Below are 18,863 nucleotides of genomic sequence, written 5' to 3'. Positions count from 1 at the left end.
AAGAAACATTCCCAGTGTGAGTCATGCTTTCCCTGCCTGTCCCGCGCTTTTACCTAGCCGTCAGCCCAGGACTGTGCAGATCTAAGCCACAGCCACAGTAATGACTGGATTTATTTTTTCCTCACCTTCATCAACTAGATTTGGTTAAAGAGTCACAGGATGTCAGGCAGTAGCCTGGTATATTAGTCTCTTCAACAGCAGTTAAGTGTCCCAGAAGGTGAACTTTTGCGCTGTGCTCCCTTGAATGCTCTAGGAGGACTTGTGGCACCTTAGAGACTAACAAATTTATTTGGGCGTAAGCTTTCGTGGGCTAAAACCCACTTCATTGGATGCATGCAGTGGAAAATACAGTAGGAAGACATATATATTGTGCTAGACCCAGGCCAGTTGGGTTCAGCAGAGTAGCAGAAGGCAGATCTACTGACCACTGGATTAACAGTTTTCTGTTCCTGACTGACCAGAGCAGGGGCTGCTCCAGGCTAATGAGAACACCTGACTCCAATTAACCTGCAAAGAGTCAGGTGAGGCCATTAAGATAATGTGACCACCTGACTCTAATTAAGGCCCCTCTGATACTATAAAAGGGCTCACTCCAGTCAAGCAGAGGAGAGCTAGGGAGCCAGAAGAGAGGAAGTGTGGATGAAGGGCTAGTTAATGAAGACACCCTCAAGTCATTGGTAAGGGAGCCCTAAGGTAAGGGTGAAGCAGGGAGAAGCAGGAGAGCTGTGGGGAAGTGGCCCAGGGAAATGTAGCAACTCTGGCAGTGAAAGGTTGGCTGCCAACAGCTGCTACCATTAGGGTCCCTGAGCCGGAACCCAGGGTAGAGGGCGGGCCTGGGTTCCCCCCAACCTGCCACTACAGAAACACCTCCTGGGAGGGGAAGACAGGTCCCTGTCAGGACAGGAGGCTAAACTGTTTTGGCATGAGGCCGTAGGAGCAACAGAGACTGTGGGAGTTCTCTCACCAACCTCCATTGCTGGCTTATGATGAAAAGGGCTCAGCAGACTGTATCCCTGGCCCTCGAGAGAGAAGGGCTAGGTGGAGGGTTGCAGTGAGCCTCTGAAGCTAGCATAAACTGCCTGCAAGTGCGGGACCCACAGGGACAAGATCAGAACATGAAACAATGGGTGTTGCCATACCCACTATAAGGAGAGTGATCAGTTAAGGTGAGCTATTATCAGCAGGAGAAAAAAAACCTTTTGTAGTGATAACCAGGATGTGAAAAATGAAATCAAGGCAGCTCTTTCTCGCAATAATAGGGATTTGACCAGCTTTGCTGATGTTAACAGCCAGCGTACAGCTGGGGTGGCCTTTGCTCTGGATCAGGAGCTGGGGGGCAAAGTGGCAGTAGCTGCTGAGCAGGAAAGATACTGTGTTTCTTCACCTTTCCTGCGCCAGTCAGTGTTGCCTTCCGCTCTGGCAGTATCTGAACTCATCAGCAGGCAGGGTCAGGAGCTGGTAGCACCCCTCCAGGGAGATGGGGTGACACAGGTCTCCAGGTGAGCTCCTGCAAATGAGATGGGAGGCCACAGAACAAAACCCACAGAGCGATTTCAGCAGCAGGGGCTGCTGCAGAGAGACCTGCCATCAGGGGTGTTTCTATTACACTGCTGCTCATCAGCCTCTTTAATGAGCTTTTACTTATCCTCTTATTCTAGACCCTGGTTATTTGAATTGTTATTAACTGCTTTGAATTGCTGGTGTGGAGGAAGGGATGCTTCAAAGTTCCGGCAACAAAGAAAAGGCCTCCTGGATGGATGGGACCAGTGCAGCCCACATGGTATCTGCTGTACAGCATCTGTGGCTATTGTGGGGAGAACGTCCCTAAAGATCTAGCTGTTGAAAGGAGGAAAAAGCCTGGAGGAAACGAAGTGAAAGAATAGGAACGATTGTTTCTGATGACTGGCTCAGTATGTTTGGTACTGACTGTCTGCTGGGACGCGGGCACATTCGCTGCTTGCTCCAGGGGGTTCTGAATTTCCAATGGGAAACTTGCAAATCAATTCAGATAACAAGGAGTAAAGTAAAACTGCAGTCACGAGAAGAGAAATAATTGCAAAACCATAGAGAACTGAGCCCAACTTACAGACACAGTGCGGTAGCCTGGATGTCCAGATTGGAGTTCCTGTTTCACGGCTGTAACATGTCAGAAGGGAACTTCCTTCCAGTACAAAGCCTGGGTTACACGTGTATTGAATGGTGGTTCCAACCAGCAGCACTGGATCAGAAATTAAACGGATCGAGTGGTCCACTTCCCCAGGGTCTGTGCAGTACATAACTAGAGACAAACAGGTTCTGTAACTCCTCACAGGAACATGACATAGGACAAGCAGCAAAATAGGAAGGCAGGCAGGGGGGGCAGATAAACAGATCAGTAGCCCTGAAATGCACTGGTGTGGAGTCCACTGCAAAATCATGTGAAGGATGTTGGAAAACGTTTTATTCGGCATGTGTTCAGCACCACTGGGTCCCATTTTACATGCACCCTGACGTTTAATGGGTCTGGTCCAGAGTTGTCAAAGGAAAGCTCCCCATTGATCTGAATGGGCTTTGGACCTGGCTGACTGTGTGCATGAACCCAGCAATACTAAGCAATGTGTGTGGGGATGTTGTCTTACTTTTTTCACAAAACGGAGGGTCGCTGCTCCAGGTGAGGTCCCACTGGCAGGTGAGCGTGTCACTTCCGACGATGTCATATCCTGGATCACACTGGTAGGTGATCTTGGCCCCCCTCACTAGTGCTGCGTGTGATGTGGTCTTCCACCCATTCTGAATTTCAGGCAGGTCTGAACATGAGTCGTTCCTTGAGACCTCTGGAACCACAGAAAGATGTTGGCTAGTACTGAACAATCGGTGCAGATCGCCCCTGGCCTGCCTGCTTGCTTCCTCGCCAACCGTGGGCGACCTTTCTAGGTGCTGCACAGGGTGCCTGGAGCAGGGTTATTTGATTTACAAAGTGAAGCTGGTGACTCAGAAGCCTTCCAGCTCTGAATGTGAAAAGCACACAGCCGGCCACTTCCTAGCCCTGGCTGGGCTGGTGCCACGCAGTCCACATCCCAGTCTGCAGCAGGAGCGTCACAGCACAGTGTGATCTGCACAGCACCGGCTTAGGGCTGGGTTTAGAGGCTTCAAAAATCCTGCTAGACCCTCACCATTTTCAGAAATGGGTGGCGCTTCCTAAGCATCCCTTCGCTGCCCAGGCAAGCGGTGTGCATGGGCCATTACACCTGACTGTTGCTGCCCGAAAGCATCCTTCGGTCGGGGTTAGAAACTAAATCTGTCCTATCGTTAACGAGGAGTTTAAATACCCTCCTGGGCCCAGATCCCAAAGGATGGGAAGTATAATGCCCTGGGCTGGCCATGGGGAATTCCTGACTAACCAAAGCCTCCTGGGACATTTGCCTTGATTTGGATGCTAAACACAGTTTGTCCGCATTAGAATCATTTTAGCAGGAGCCATTTGCAGGTTTGATTTTTTACACATCCTATTAAAGCAGCGATGTCTGAGCACAGTACTTACAGTTCAGGGCTAATTTGCTCCAGCATATTTTTTCCTGCCCTCTACATTTCTAAAGTCTGACTTTAAAACACTCATAAACTGATAGCTCTGTCCACAGATGCAGGGTGGCGCTTTACAGAAGCGGCCCTGCAGATCACAGATGACCTGCACTGCATCTCATTCTCTGACTGCTCTAATAGCGCATGCAGTACATGCGGGTGGGAAGGAGAAATGCTCCCTGGGCACCACTGCCAACTCCTGGGGCGGTGCCAGGCTCTCTGCCTGCATGCAAGCCAGGTGTGTGCAAGCCGGGTGCTCTGTGTGTGCACGAACTGGGCTCCGGATGCAGCTGGAGCATTGCAATGCACATGTTGTACGGGGTAGCCCAGCACCAGTCTGGGTCAGTGTTGAGGGACCAACGGATGAGTCTGACCAAAGCTCTCCTACAGCCATGCTAATGCAACCCACCCCTGTGCAGTGGGTCAGCCCCAGGCCATGCATCGGGGAAGCCAGGAGGACACTAGGTGGCGTGTGCAGAATGAGTGAGTTAGAGGGATCCTGTCCCACGGTGCCTTTTAAACAGAAGGTGGGATGCGTGACCTGCCCCAGCTAAGGCTCAGAGGCCAGGCTATCCCCACGGAGCTGTCAGTCAGCATCAAGCACCTCCCACCCCCAATCCCAAGGCAGCGAGCATCACTCTGGCCTTTCCCCATGGCCCTTGGTAGCACTGTCTGGTCCAGCCCAGGGGGGCCTGGAGGATGCTGCAAGGGCTGGCAGAAGTCCAGGGACAGTAGCCACAGAGGGCTGTAGCAGGTGGCCATTGCCTGAGGGATGTAGGTAATAGTGGCTACTGGTTTCAGAGGAGCACAGGGAACCTCTGCTGCTCTAACAGCCTGCCCAGGGCTAGTGCATGGCATCGGCTGAGCTGAACCGGAGCCTTGGGGCCCATTGGCTGCGCTGGGTGAGGTAGCTCAGCATCGGAAAACCTGCATCCCCTCACTCACAGCCCCAGATTCTGGGTTAGAATTCACCGAGTTGCGGCCCCGGCAGATGCCACACCCAGATGCAACGTGTCCAGCCTCACTGCCCCGAGAACAGATCGCAGTGCAGGCCCCGCGGTGCACCTACCTATGTAGTTCATGATGAATCCCTGCCCCTTCCCAAAGATGAGGCCCGCGGGGTCAGAGTGGAACTGGATGGTGAGGTCGGGGGTGGAGGAGTAGAGCTTCTGGGGGCCACTGCTGCCGACGTACTGCCCCAGGATACGGGCCGTGAGCTCGTCCCCGTCATAAATGGTCAGGATGTCACTGTTGCTCAGGTTCAGGCTGGCAAGGGAAGCGCAGAGAGGAGCCTGGTCAGACCGGGCGCACAGGGGAATCCAGCCAGCATGTTACTGAGTCAGACTCAAGGGACGTGGGTAATGGACCCTGCCAGTTCCAGGCCATGACCCCACCAAACATGTCCACGAGGCCTGTAGCCACCCCCCAGCAGACTCACCTCACTGTTCCACGCCCAGGACGTGGGTATGGAAGTGAAGTGTGCGGACCCAATGTTCTGATGAGTGCCCGGAGACATCTCTGCTTCTGGAGGACTCCGCAGACAGAGGGGAACGGCTTGTACAGGGGCCTGCTATCATCTGAATCAACATAGGGGCCGATCCGGGGCTAGTGAGCAGGGCGTGGGACAGGGAGCGATGCTCTTTGTATTGCAGAGCTGCGGTGGACCTGAAAGCCTGCAGCCTGTGCCCGTGGCTGTATGGTGCACGGACAGCAAGAGGGGGCTGATTTCTGACTGGACGAAGCATAGAACACGTCTGTGTCTTCGGGCTCTTCCATAGTGGTGCCATGAGCAACCGTCACCCCTCTTCACCCATTGCCGGCATTGGCTGCCTTCTGACAGCACGGCTGGATTTCCCACAACTTAATTGAACTGAATTCTTTGTTCCTTTTGTACGGCAGAAAGCTCAGTGCTATGGAACACGGAAATGAGATAACTGGCTCCTTCTCTGAAGCCGAATGAGGTGTCTGTGCTCAGCATTCCCGTTGTCATGTCACAACATCCCATACCTCTGACGTTCCCGCTGGAACTGAAGCCTCACAGGCGGCTCTGGGACCAGTAGGGAGCCAGGGCTGAAACGAGGTGTGCAATAGGCAGTGTTCAGCACCACCGGGTCCCATTTCACATGCACCCTGACGTTTAATGGGTCTGCTTGCTTGCTAGCTTGCGGTGGCTTGCTGCAGGCCTGCATCGGGGCCTCCTCTCAGCCTTCTTCTGGGTCAGTGTGTGCCTAGCTCTCACCCTGCTCCTGGGGCATTGTCTCCCCCTCTCACTGCTGCCTCCCTCCCTTCGCACAGCCAGCATCTGCTCCACCGCCCGCCCTCTGACCACTCTGAATGTCCAGTTTTCCGGTGAGGAGAAGGAGAATCACTAGGAGGAGCTCGGGGCATGGTGGTTCTGACAGGCTGGTGCTGGTCTGGCCCTGGAATCAAGTGGCAGTGATGGCCAGGGGTCACAGCCTGAGCTGGTGTAAATCAATGCAGCTCCACTGAATTCAGGGGCAATTTAAATCTGGTCCAGAAAGCGTGAGAGCAGGCCTGGCCACCTGGAAAGATGCGCCGAGACCGCTGCACGCATCACCGAGCAAACAGGAAGGGGACTTTCAAAATTCCCAAGGAATTTAAGGGGTGGGGCTGACGGTTGGTCACCCGAGGGCAGGGCAGTAGAGTTCAAACCGATGACCAGAGGCGAGAACAGGCCTTGTGGGACGCCTCCCGGAGGCTGTCATCGACCAGGGTGTCTACACTGGCACCGTGGCCCTGGCGCAGAAAGCTGCACACCTCTCACTGGGGCGGTTTTTTTACAGTGTCTGCGTGCGCAGTGGCTTGGCAGTGCGCGCGCCTCGGGAGTTACAGCACAGAACGCTGCTTTACTGCGCAGAAACGGGCCAGTGTAGACAAGGCTTTATTCCCGGGGCTCAGGCAAGGGTTTCTGAAGGACAAGCCTGTAAAATGGACCGGAACGCACCGCATAGCAGGTATTTTCCAAACCTCTCCCCAGGGCAGGAGACCCCCAGCTTTTCCTTCCCCTCCCCAAATCACACAAGCGGAGCAGGGTGCTCTGGGGGGCTTTCAGTGGCGAAGTCTCTGTGTCTCTAGAGAAGTCCATTGACAGACAGTCATTTGCCACACAGGTGCCTCCCTCTCAGGGCTGTGAGAAAACCATAGCTTGGCCAGACTTTCCTCCCTGTCCCCCTTGGAGAGCACATGCCCCCCCCCAGGACAAAAGAGGGGGCTGTCAGGGCTGGTGGGAGAAATATTTGTAGTAGCCCCATGTTAGGATATCAGCAGCACATCGCTGCGTAGCTCAGAAGCATGTCTCTCTCACCAAGGGAAGCTGGTCCAGTGAAAGATATCACCTCACCCACCTCGTCCTGCTAATATCCTGGGACAGACCCAGCCACAACTACACTGCACCCAGAGATAGAACAGGCACACAATCTGGCTGGCTAATGGGGTAGCTGGCCTATGGTACATGTGGCATGTAGTGGACATGAAATGATGCAAAACTAATAACAAAAGTCAAAAGTCAAAAGACAAACTGTTATTTGTCTCCTACCAGCGATAATCGCCTCACTGCCTGAAATGGCTTGGAGTGACTGGCCATTGGTAAACTCACAGCCCGTCAAAAACACAAGAAATGCAGCATAGCTCAATCCTTTTTCACTAAAGAGATCACAGCTGTGTGGGGGCCATGTTCATTCTGTGTCTGATGCATTCCAGCACTTCACAACTGGTGTGACGCTTCGCCAGTTTGGGATTATGAATGGAGGGAGACCCAGTTCAAGCAATTTCATGCAGCCCTTTGGTGAGGATAGGGATGAATTTCTGAGTAAAGTCCATCCGACACAGGGTTCCACTGGAAAAGATACATTTGATCATTTCTCCCTCGTGTTTTACATATAAAATGGCTGAGGTACCAAAGTGAGAAAACTCTCACCAAATGACCACATTCTGCAGAGGGTACAGGAGCATGCCCCAGGATCAGCAGGCCTGGCTCTTCCCAGGTAAAGGCTCCCACTTGGCTTTGAACAGACCGTGCACATTGCTGCATCCAAACAACCTTTTGGTCAGTTCATTGCAGCATCTAGTTTTTCCTTGCCAGCAGAGTGCACTGCTCTTCCAGAGACTGAAATCTACTGGGGGGAAGTGGAGGATGAGAAATCTGTTGATGAACGTCACCAGCTAGGAGAAATTAAAATTCCGCAGACTCCTCTGCAGAGAACAACAGGTCACCTGGCTACACTCAGGGTCGCACCTAAATCCTTGCAAGCTCCTGTGTCTCCGAAGGTCCTTTGCTGGTCTGGCTCTCTTCTTGGCTTATCACTCAGCAGTCAACCTAGTATAACTGCCCAATCCTGTCTTCAGGTTAACAAGGGGTGTGTGCGTCTGTATTCCTGCCAATCACACTACCTGCAAGGGAGACCAACACGAGGCCTGCCAAGCCCTCCTCCCAAAGACAGCCCAGTACCTCAGGGACCTGAGTGCAGGAGGACCAGGGAAATCAGCAGATAGCAGGGTTCCTTGGCCTCTCAATCTCTGCTAATCGAGTGCTGCTCTGGATGGGGCAAAGCAGAGCTGCTGTCTGTGGGATGCAGGGGCTGGGATTGCAGAGGAAATCAGAGGAACACACCTCGCTGATGGGGGATCTCCGGCCACCTCCTCATTTGGTGGCAGAGGCTCATGACTGATTGGCACCTGGAGGCCGAAGTCCCTCTCCTCTCCCTCTCCCCCGGCTCCAGGGCAAACGGGTGGGGAAGAAGGGAGCGCAGCTGTATCTGGGGATGAACAGAGACAACTCGTCTCCCAAGCGGTCAGCCCAGGGCTGGGAAATCTCCTGCCAGGGCCAGCCTGAACAGAGATGAGCTGAGACACACTAAGTGACAAATCAACCGGGAAGAAACTGATAAATAAATAGCAGCTTCTGCCTCCTCTGCCATGCTGTCAAAGCTTCAGATCAGTACCAACCGATTCTAGCTCTCTTCCACGGGGCAGCCGGATCTCTTCAGAGAGACACTCCCTGCTGTGCCTGGCTGGTATTTTCAACAGTACTTTGCTTTTCCAGCTCCCATCTTTGGCACTGGTTCCCCAGGCACATGCAAGCCCTTTGTCCCAGTGGGACAGACTGAACCGGAAATGGAAGCTGCTGCTGCAAATGCCTAGTGGGTCTGTCCAGCTGGTGCCAGTTTTAAATGCCCAGCTATGGCTTAATAGTTTGCTAAGCCATTCGCGATTCTCTTGGGGAACTCATGGAGCACGGGAGAGAGCCCAGAGGACTGGAACGGGGCGAGTATAGCACCGCTCTATGAAAAGGGGAATAAGGACAATCCAGGGAATTACAGACCAGTCAGCTTCACTTCGGTACCAGAAAGATAATGGAGCAGATAATCAAACAATGGCTTTGTAAGCACCTAGCAGATAATAGGGCGATAAATAACAGTCAACATGGATTTGTCAAGAACAGATTGTGTCAAACCAGCCTGACATCCTTCTTTGCCAGGGTAACAAGCCTGGTGGGCAGTGGGGAAGGAGGAGATGTGCTGTCTCTCAACTTTAGTAAGTCTTTTGATAGCGTCTCACAGCACGGACACCTCCAGGGAGTGGGGTGCCCAGGCAGGGTCAGGACATGGCAGTGCTGACAGGGGAGAGAGAAGCTGCCCCTTTGCTAAGGTGGGGCAAAGGCTGTTGGGGAGTGCCCTGGTTTTACGACGCTTTCTCTTGCCCTATGCAGGCAGTGTCCCATCACGGCTGCCACTCAGTTGGGGCACTTGCCCCACACCCACCCCAGTCTAGTGCGGCTTTGCTTCGAGATGCAAATGCAAATGTCTGAGTAAGGTTCTTCGGGGAAGGCAACCAGCCAATCCCTGCAGAACCCTGGCACTCGGGGCAAACCTCTGCTTTCCAGCAAACACCATTGCCACGGTGACATTTCTGTTTGATTACTTCAAATTGTCTGGCCCCCAGTTCTGCCCTGCCCCAATGCCCACAAAGCTGGGAAGGTGCATCGGGAACCCTGCCTTGGGATTTTCACTGAAAGCTTTAAAACCGTTTTGACTCTAAGATAGCACTTGGTCTTCTGTGGGACCGTCTCCGGGAATCCCCAAGTAGCATCACAAGAGCGTCTCTCTGCGTTGGCAGTATCCCCGTGGCCGTGGCTCTCAGCACAGGCTGCGCTTGCAGAGGAATCCCACCCTACTGTCTAGCCACCTGCACCTGCAGTGAGGCTGCTGGCTTGTTTGAGCGCCACATGAGGCCGCGGGGGCCCAATCCTACTTCACGTCTCTGTGTCTCCGGTGGCCACGGAATCCAGTCCGGGTCTGGTGGAATCAGGCAGGAGAGTGGATGCATTTCATGCAGCTGTGTTGATCCCACAAAAGAAAGAAAAGCCAGGACAAGGGAATTGGAGCTGGTTCCCACAGCTGAGCCTAGGAGGGACACAGGAGGAGAGTGTCCTTCCATCCTCTGGTACCTTTTCCAGCTGCATCATTTCAACAGATCCTCCAAAGACAATGTCTCCTTGGGGTCCGTCCTCTCCCTCTCACTTCTCCAGGCAGGTGGAGGTTTCTCTCACTATTAATTTTTCTTCCTTTTAGCACCATAGCTACCACTGTGGGCAAGCGACAGCGAGGAGATGGGATGTGCCTTTTGCCTCAGAGGTCACTATGGCTTGTGGTCCTCCATCGCCCTGCCAGCTGCTGTGAAGCTCCGAGTCACAGCCCTGTCTGTGGCAAGGTTATTCTGGCAGCCTGAGAAGGTGCCAGGTGCCCACCGTGCGCTCTGTCGGCAGCACATGGCGGCTGTGGGAAAAATAACTTGTGAGGGGAAATTCCGGACTGGTCCCCACACGCGCACTAACGGAGAGAGACCAGGGGAGCTCAGTGCCAGGTGCAGCTCACGCTGTGCTTTTATCAGCCGTGTTAGTGAAAGGGCCCAGGGACCCGCCTGAGACAGCAGCCCCTTGGCAAAGCGGCGTGCAGCCCTCCTGCCATGCTGAAACAGGCCTGCCACTCAGAGAGCTGCTGAGCACCCACAGTGCAGCACCTCCCAGGGGCAGGGTGCTGGGGTTCTCAGGCAGCCAGACACATGGAGTCCAGGGGCCAATCAGGAAAGGGGCTGGGAGCTATTAGGAGAAAGTTAATTAGTGAGGGCCTGTCCCCAAACCCATCGAAGGCAATGGGAGTCTTTCCATTGACTTCAACAGACTTTGGATCAGGTACATGACATCTGCACGGTGCTTTGAACATGTGAAGTCCAGTGTGAATACACACGTATGTGTATATGCACACACACCCACGCACACAATAATAATAATTTCTGTTTTCCTGTAGACTCCCTTTCAATAGCCTCATCCGTCTTATCTGGGGCAATGTTTCTATGTGGCCTGCACCTGCCAAGCGCAGCCCACGTACAAGTTCAAACAATCCCACGGATTTAGCGTGTCACAAAAACTTGCCTGTCTCATTAACTGAGACTGGCCAGTTAGGCGCCCTAAGTCCCGAGGCAGCAAAAAGCGGCTGCGCTCAGACTGTCAGCACAAACTGGCGAGCAGCCATGAGGAGAGAATTCCTCTATTACCCGCCTGAGAGCCCGGGGTGGGTGCTGTGTAACTCTGGGCGAGGCAATGCTGGGGACACAGCTCCCTCAGAACCAGACTGGTAGCCTGGTCATCAGTGCAGCCCCAGCCCCACCCGTGGGTCCCTGCATCCAAATAGCAACTAGGCCTCTTTGTCAAGCGGGCAGAATCCCTTAGATTTTCCCCTGCATTCCACTGTCTATTAATTAGAGTCAGTGATTACAGATGACTCTAATTTTAGGCCTGGCTTGACAAAGCCCTGGCTGGGATGATTTAGTTGGGGCTGGTCCTGCCTCGAGCAGGGGGTGGGACTAGATGACCTCCTGAGGTCCCTCCCAACCCTGATCGTCTAGGATTGTATGATTCTATGACATGCCCACTAGTGAGTGACCAGCACTAAAACTATTCCACGACTAGCAGCCAGGCCCCATTAACTGGGCCACACTGGGTGACACTAGCTGCTGTCCCTGGCTCTGAGGCTGCCTGCCCGCCCAGCTCTGCATGGCCTCACAAGGTAGGACCCCGTCCAGAGCATGTGCGTGTGTGTCACTGTGTGTACAAAAGCTCAGGAAAGCTCATGCTCAGATAAATGGGTTAGTCTCTAAGGTGCCACACGTCCTCCTGTTCTTTGTGTGTACAAAGAGCGCCACCTAGTGGCGCAGCTGTTAGGGTGTAGGGCTGATCAGTGGCTAGTTTTAGCAAAGCTGTGGTCCCATTACAAATGGCCTCCTGCCTGAGCAGCCCTTAACAGGGCAAGCAAACCCAGCAACGACATTAAGCCAGGCAGGAAAGGCAGGAAAAATCCCTCTGATGCCTCCCCCTGAAACCCTGTCTTCCCAACCGTCTCCTTCACGCACAATCCAGATTTGCTCCGGGCTTCCACTCCTTAAACCCGAGAGGGTCCCACTGTGACGATTTCCTGACAAAGACATTCACACCAATGCGTGCCTCTCTAGTGTGTGTTCAGCCCCAGAAACAATCCCTGTAACAATGGTGCATAGGGCAAGCAAACTGAAAAGCAAACCCACCCGCACACTGAGGTTCATGCACGTTGGACGCCTCCATTGATTCTGACTCTACTTGCTCTGACTTAGCTGTGAACCAGGCCAAGGGATTTGTAGGCAGTGTGACGAGTGTGAGTCTGTCCTGGCACTTAGCTTAATAGCAGAGCTCTCATCTAGAAATGCTGGGAGCCCAGTTTCTAGTCCAGAGCTCTGTACTGAGCCTGGAAATTGATGTAGTTATTGGCACACGCACTTGTTTGCTTATTGAAACATGTCACGCTCTGCTGAAGTGTGCATGCCACACAACACTGTCTTGTCGGCTCTGTCAGTTGAGTGATCGAGTGGGAGTCACGCCACAGCTCAGGGGCTCAGACTTGGTGGCTTTTAAAGCCTCAAACACAATTCCTTACAGAGCGGGAGCTGTGCGGAACATCCCCACGAGGCATGCAGCATCACCGCTGCCTCACGGGCTCTGGCACTGTGCCCTTGCCAGCTGGGGCAGCCATGGGGTGGGGAGCTGTGTAGACAGGATGCCGTGTGTAGGCTGTAGGCTGTGCTCTGCCTCACAAAGTTACACAGAGTTCTCGGAAGTGTCCGAGACAATAAGCACCTTAAGAAAATATTAGCTGCCATGGAATTATGCTGTTTCTATTGCCTGGACCTCATCAAGTTCCCATGCAAAGAGAATGTCCTGGGGTTTAACTACAGCCACAGGTGGGAGTGCCCGTGACGGCAGCCCTACTAACTAGGGCTACCATCAAACTACCTGTCTGAGGGTCAGAGCTGGTGGGGGGCCTCAGAGCACATTGGGGAGAAGAATGCAGGAAATAATGCAAGTTAGTGTGTAGCTCTGGACTGCCCTGGACAAGCATGTTAACATGGGATTCATTCATGGCAGAGACTGGCTTCAGTCCCCAGCTCATCTGTCTTTAATAAAACCTTTCCCCTGTTTTGGGGAACACTTCCTGGGTCCGCCTGAAAGAGAAGTAAAAGCTGTTTGCAAACAGGATGGAAGGGATCATTATATCAGTGAATGGCCATGCAGGCTTCTAAATCCGGAAGCAGGTTTGCAGAAAGACAGACTGAACCGGGCCATTCTCCACACAATAAACACACCTGTGTGTGTACGTGCATGCGTGTACGCATGAGAAGTTTTATTACATATTCCCACTTCACTCTTTTGCTCTCTTTTTCCTCTGTTAAGTTCCCATCAAAGGCTTGGTTGTCTCTGAGCTAAGTGACCAACTGCACGGAGCCAAGGATCGACTTGCGGAACAGGCACATACAAAGATATCCAGCCCAGTCCCACTTTCTCACAGGCTAGAGTAGACCATTGAGCAACTGAATGACAGAGGAGGGAGGACGTCAAGTGCAATTTGTGACCTGAAATGAGTCATGTTTGTCAAGGGCAAGGCTTGTCAAAGGGACACTCAGCCCGCCTGCTTTCCAACCTGTGTCAGTCTCCCTCTGCTCCCAGGAACCATCCAGTACATTCCCACCTGCTGCCAAACGTTATGGCCATGGTGAAATGTTTGCAGAATGCAAGGGGAGCTCTCAGCACCTCTTAGGGCACTAGCAGGTCACCACAGTGAAGAAGTGGCTTTGCCTTATGTGAGGTGTTATCCAGACAGGAGCATCACAGGAGTGTTTGCCCTCCTGCAAAGCATCAGGCTGCTGGAGGCAGGAGATCACACTGGATAGCCCATGGGCCCCATATGCTGTACAATTCCTATCAATACTCCAGGGAAATTGTGATTGGCACTCACTTGCATGATTACCAGAGTGTAGGTAAGTCATTATTTATTGCCTGTCTCCATCTGCTGGACACTTGACTGAGTTAAAAGTACCAGGTGAGAGGAGGATGCTGTGTTTACACGCTGCCTTTTGCAGCCCCTCTGCACCTCATGCCTATGGAAAGGTCACTCACTCAGAAGCTATCTAAGCCCTTGTAAATACAACATCTGCCCTAACAGTCCATTTTTACTGCAGTTGTTTCCAGGTTCTCAGTTCTGTGCCAAAAACACTGAAGTAGGAATTAAAGGGTGCATGAAAACGACCAGGGAACAGCGGCTGGTGACGTGTTTATGGCCGTTCTCGGAACGTTTTTTGCAGAACCAGATTTGTAGAGGGCACTGCTTGGGATTGGCGTCTTGTGTTTATTTGCTCTGAATTTTGATTCGCAACAGATACACTCAAACACCTGCATATATTTTCGAACTGTCTCACCCATGGGCGTTCTGGGCCAGTAACGATCCAGGCCATGCCTGAAAGGATGTCACAGAATTGGCCCACCAGCCTTCCCTGGGGCTGTGACCACATTTCGGAAAGCAGACTTTTACCGCTGGTAATTTGGGGAATGACGACGTCTTAAATTCCACCAGCATTTAATAGTTTCAAAGGGAGAAAGAACTGCAAGAAAATTCATCCTCATTCCTCAGCTTCCCAGCCAACCTGCCTCTACTCTCAGGGCTAAACAGGCCCAAACCCTCTTTGAACTGTAATACACTGTGTGCCAGCAACGACTGAGAAAACCCTGATGCACTACAGCCTGCAGCCAAGTATCTGCTGTTTCCTGTACATGGTTCCCCAGCCAGCCTTGCTACATAGAAAAGTCTGAGGCCCAGGTGGAGAGTGTGAGACCTTGCTTTGGAGTCTGATGCATAGACCCAGCGAATTACTGCAGTGACAGTGGGCTCTGCCCGTAGCCCAGCTTGCCTGGAGAACTGGTGTCAGCTCCTAAAACATGGCCATAGACGTGAGTTTGGGATACTTTCACTCCTTCTGATAGGGGCTGAGTTGTACAGAACAAAAGGCCAGGCCCCCGAAAGGCTATTTTAGACGGAAGCTATTCCATCCGTGGACAGCAAGTTCCCTTGATATCCAAGATTGCATGAACTGCAGAGGTGACGGCGAGGTCTTCACAAAACAGCATTCTACCTGCTCCGGAGCCCTTTTCTGAGCACTCTTCTAGACTGGCTCATTAGCAGCAAAACGCCCAGAGCTCTGGAGCTCAGGATGCTCCCCGAAAACAGCTCTTTCGGTTGGCTCTACCAGGCCCTCAAGCTGAGACTGTTGCATGGTTCTTTCGGACACTGTCTGAATGCCAGTGAGCCACGGGGGAGTCGGGAAATGCTTTTCTGCAGGGTTAAGTGAGGGAGCAAGTTAATATAGCATAATAATGGCACTGCAGAGCTGGGCTGGAATACGATCCAGTCCCTGATTTTCAACTAACTATGGCGCTGATTGTTGCCAAAATGATTCCTTGCTGAGGCTGATCTTCTGCAGCCCTGGTATTGCTCCCTCCAGCATTAGGACTTGCAAGCACAACAGCCATCTCAAGAACAATTAGCTAGTGAAATGAAGAGAAGAGCACGTTTCCCTTCTGGAGCAGCCCTCCTCATTACCCGAGCAGCGAGCCCAAAGTGTGTCACAAATTATTTCATGCTGTGCTAGTGAAAAGAGCTTAAAAGAACCCAGCCAAGAAGGAGCCTAGGCCAGAGCCGGCCAGTAGGGTCCCAGCTAGAGCCCAGCTGGGGCTGGGACTAAAAGAGAAAGTTTCAGAGAGGGCGAGGCTGGGTGGTGGAGAGAACCCCACAGCAGCAGGAGTTTCATCTGCCTTCTCCCTATGCGTGCTGGGGTAGCCCTTTGCCAGGATCAGGGAGCACACACCTCCCTTAAAGGGCTTTCTCGCCCACCCACATGATCTAGAGCAGGCACGCGGTGCCATGCTGCAGATCGAGTGGCACCATATTGGCATGGGGACCCTTGTCAAAATGGGCCACAAGCTTCACTGTTTAAAACTGCAGATTCTGCAAAAGGAGGCAGAATCTGTGCTAAGAACCTTCATCCATGAGTCCAGCAGATTTCCACGCAATGTGATCTAGGGTTATAAATCAAATGACACTTGTGTAATATTTTTCATCTTCAGATTGTTTTGCAGTTTCTCGTCCTTTTAGCACCTCTTCCTGGCTGGGCCGGGGAGATCATTGTCCCTGTCCGATCTGCATCTAAAATTATGGCATAGTTCATTTTGCTCCCATTAATATCCCAGACCCTCCAATGGGTGGGACAACCGAGGCACGGAGGTTCGGTGACTTCTGAAGATGACCCGCCGTTTCAGAGACAGAAGCAGGATTAGAACTTTTGGGCCCAGACTTGCTTCCCTCTGTGATGGAGGCAGCTAGTAACGGTGGCCTGTCTTTGCACAGTGCTATCTGTGGTCACTTTGTGCGTAGCCCACCTGCTGAGGTCTAAGCACAGCAAAGGGCAGCACGTCCCACCAACACACCCAGGCCTTGTAACAGTTTCTGGTGTCAGCAGAGCAATCACACCTGGTAAACCAGCTGTTGGAGAAAAAGGATCAGCCCAGCCCATGTCAGGCCCTGTGAAGTACTCACAGCTGGACGTCCAAGAAAAGCCGCTTTTCCTCCCCAACGTGTACCCTCCAGATGCAGTCCTCTCCCTCAGCATAGGGCTCTGGCCAGTTAGGGGACAGGATGACTCCTGCCATGGCAGAGAGCTCCCCTCCACACATTGCTGAAATAAAGAGAGACAGAGAGAGGTGACTCATAAGAACATAAGAGTGGCCATACGGGGTCAGAGCAAAGGTCCATCTAGCCCAGTATCCTGTCTTCTGACAGTGGCCAATGCCAGGTGCCCCAGAGGGAATGAACAGAACAGGGAATCATCAAGTGATCCATCCCCTGTCGCCCATTCCCAGCTTCTGGCAAACAGAGGCTAGGGACACCATCCCTGCCCATCCTGGCTAATAGTCGTTGATGGACCTATCCTCCATGAATTTATCTAGTTCTTTTTTGAACCCTGTTATCGTCGTGGCCTTCACAACATCCTCTGGCAAGGAGTTCCACAGGTTGACTGTGCGTTGTGTGAAAAAATACTTCCTTTTGTTTGTTTTCAAACCTGCTACCTATTAATTTCATTTGGTGGCCCCTAGTTCTTGTGTTATGAGAAGGAGTAAATAACACTTCCTTATTTACTTTCTCCATACCAACCATGATTTTATAGATCTCTGTCATATCCCCCTTTAGTCATTTCTTTTCCAAGCTGACAAATCCCAGTCTTATTAATCTCTCCTCATAAGGCAGCTGTTCCATACCCCTAATAATTTTTGTTGCCCTTTTCTGAACCTTTTCCAATTCCAACATATCTTTTTTGAGATGGGGCAACCACATCTGCACGCAGTATTCAAGATGTGGGCGTACCATGGATTTATACAGAGGCAATATGATATTTTCTGTCTTATTATCTCTCCCTTTCTTAATGATTCCCAACATTCTGTTTGCTTTTTTGACTGCCGCGGCACACTGAGTGGATGTGTTCAGAGAACTATCCACCATGACTCCAAGATCTCTTTTTTGAGTGGCCACAGCTAATTTAGACCCCAGTCAAGAAAGAGATCCTGGAGTCGTTATGGATAGTTCTCTGAAAACATCCACTCAGTGTTGTACAGGACCCGTCCTGGGGGCAGAGGGAACACTGCCTGCAGTGCGGTGGGGAGCTCTCCCTACTCTGCCTGGCACAGTGGGAGCTCTGGCAGCTGACTTTGAGAAAGGCCAAGCCCCCCACTCTTCCAGTGCAGTCAACAGGCCCCTTGGGGGCTAAGGCCCTCTCTACATTTGCTGTCCTGTCTCTGAATGCTTTGCAAGGGCTCACAGACATATGCCTTAACTTAGCTACGTTATCCTCACTCACGTGCAGTCACGTTCTCTGGCAACGTGGTCACTAACACTGGAGAGTTTTTATTTGTGCATGTTCTCCTGCGTGCAGTACCGGGACAAGGCGTAGTGACCCCAGCTGGCGGAGGGTAACTGACCTCTGCACAGGGGCTCGGTGTCATTCCAGTAGGGGTCCCTAACATTGATACACTCGATTATGGCGGGTCCCTGCTCCAGGGAATGGCCAGGGTCACAGGTGAACTCCACCGTCGTTCCCAGGTTGTAGGTAGGATCTGAGGTGGTAAAATTCCCATTCTGAATGTAGGGTTCGTAGCAATGGCCTCGCTCGAAAGCTTGAAGAGAAACACATGTTAATTGGACAGGTGCAACACGGACCCTGCTCTGGGGAGGAGACAGCACCTGTCACTGTCTCCTTTTCCAGTTCTTGTGCAACTGTAACAACTCTCACCACAGGGAATCAACAGAGTCTGCACTCTGGGCCATCAGCTCCAAAGCACCAGCTGAGCTAAGGGGTGAGTCCATTAGCAGTACTAGGCTGTTATCCATTGTACAAACCAGTGTTACATAACCTCTCTGTAGCAGAGCTAGGGATCAGTAAGCTGCTCTAGGAAGAATAAGAACCAGCCCGAGTCAGTGCTTATCTCCCTGGCAGGGCCTCACCTGGGGTCAGGACTGGTACGTCCCTGCTGTATTTGTGGCACCCAGCAGCAGTGAGCCTGAATGCCAGTCTAGCTCGTGCCACGCTCGGGAATTCCATTGGGCTCCCCAGCGCTGTGCCATCCGTCGGGGCATGTGGGAGGGAGAAAGCTGCCTGTCAAACTAAATTCCATTCCAATCACATTTGGTTTACATTTACTTTACAAACGAGAGTGGCATTTGTGTTTAAAGGCCCCCCTGGCCAGCCCAATCCCCAGCCAGCGCTGAGCAAACAGAGATAGTGCCCAGTGATTGTAAGCTGGAAACCAGCGTGCGGAGGCCAAAATTGAAAGCTGTCAATTGACTGTGACTGAGCAAGTTCTAGTCAGGGCTGGTCAG

General features: G+C 52.3%; 1 protein-coding gene across 2 annotated transcripts in view; it reads right to left on the bottom strand.

Moving 5' to 3' along the window:
- SEZ6L (seizure related 6 homolog like) overlaps nt 1-18,863 on the bottom strand; it is a 149,665-nt gene that overhangs the window by 12,070 nt on the left and 118,732 nt on the right. For both annotated transcript variants that reach the window (XM_073312323.1, XM_073312324.1), the window contains exons 8-12: nt 17,966-18,160; nt 16,530-16,668; nt 4,628-4,824; nt 2,619-2,813; nt 2,087-2,278 (exon numbers count right to left, since the gene is read on the bottom strand). In XM_073312323.1, coding sequence (XP_073168424.1) covers nt 2,087-2,278; nt 2,619-2,813; nt 4,628-4,824; nt 16,530-16,668; nt 17,966-18,160 — 918 coding nt within the window. The remainder of the gene's footprint in view (nt 1-2,086; nt 2,279-2,618; nt 2,814-4,627; nt 4,825-16,529; nt 16,669-17,965; nt 18,161-18,863) is intronic.

Source organism: Lepidochelys kempii, chromosome 15 (assembly GCF_965140265.1).
Source record: "Lepidochelys kempii isolate rLepKem1 chromosome 15, rLepKem1.hap2, whole genome shotgun sequence".
Classification (NCBI taxonomy): domain Eukaryota; kingdom Metazoa; phylum Chordata; order Testudines; family Cheloniidae; genus Lepidochelys; species Lepidochelys kempii.
The sequence above is the reverse complement of the archived record's forward strand: the minus strand, read 5'-3'. Positions and strand labels throughout refer to the sequence as shown.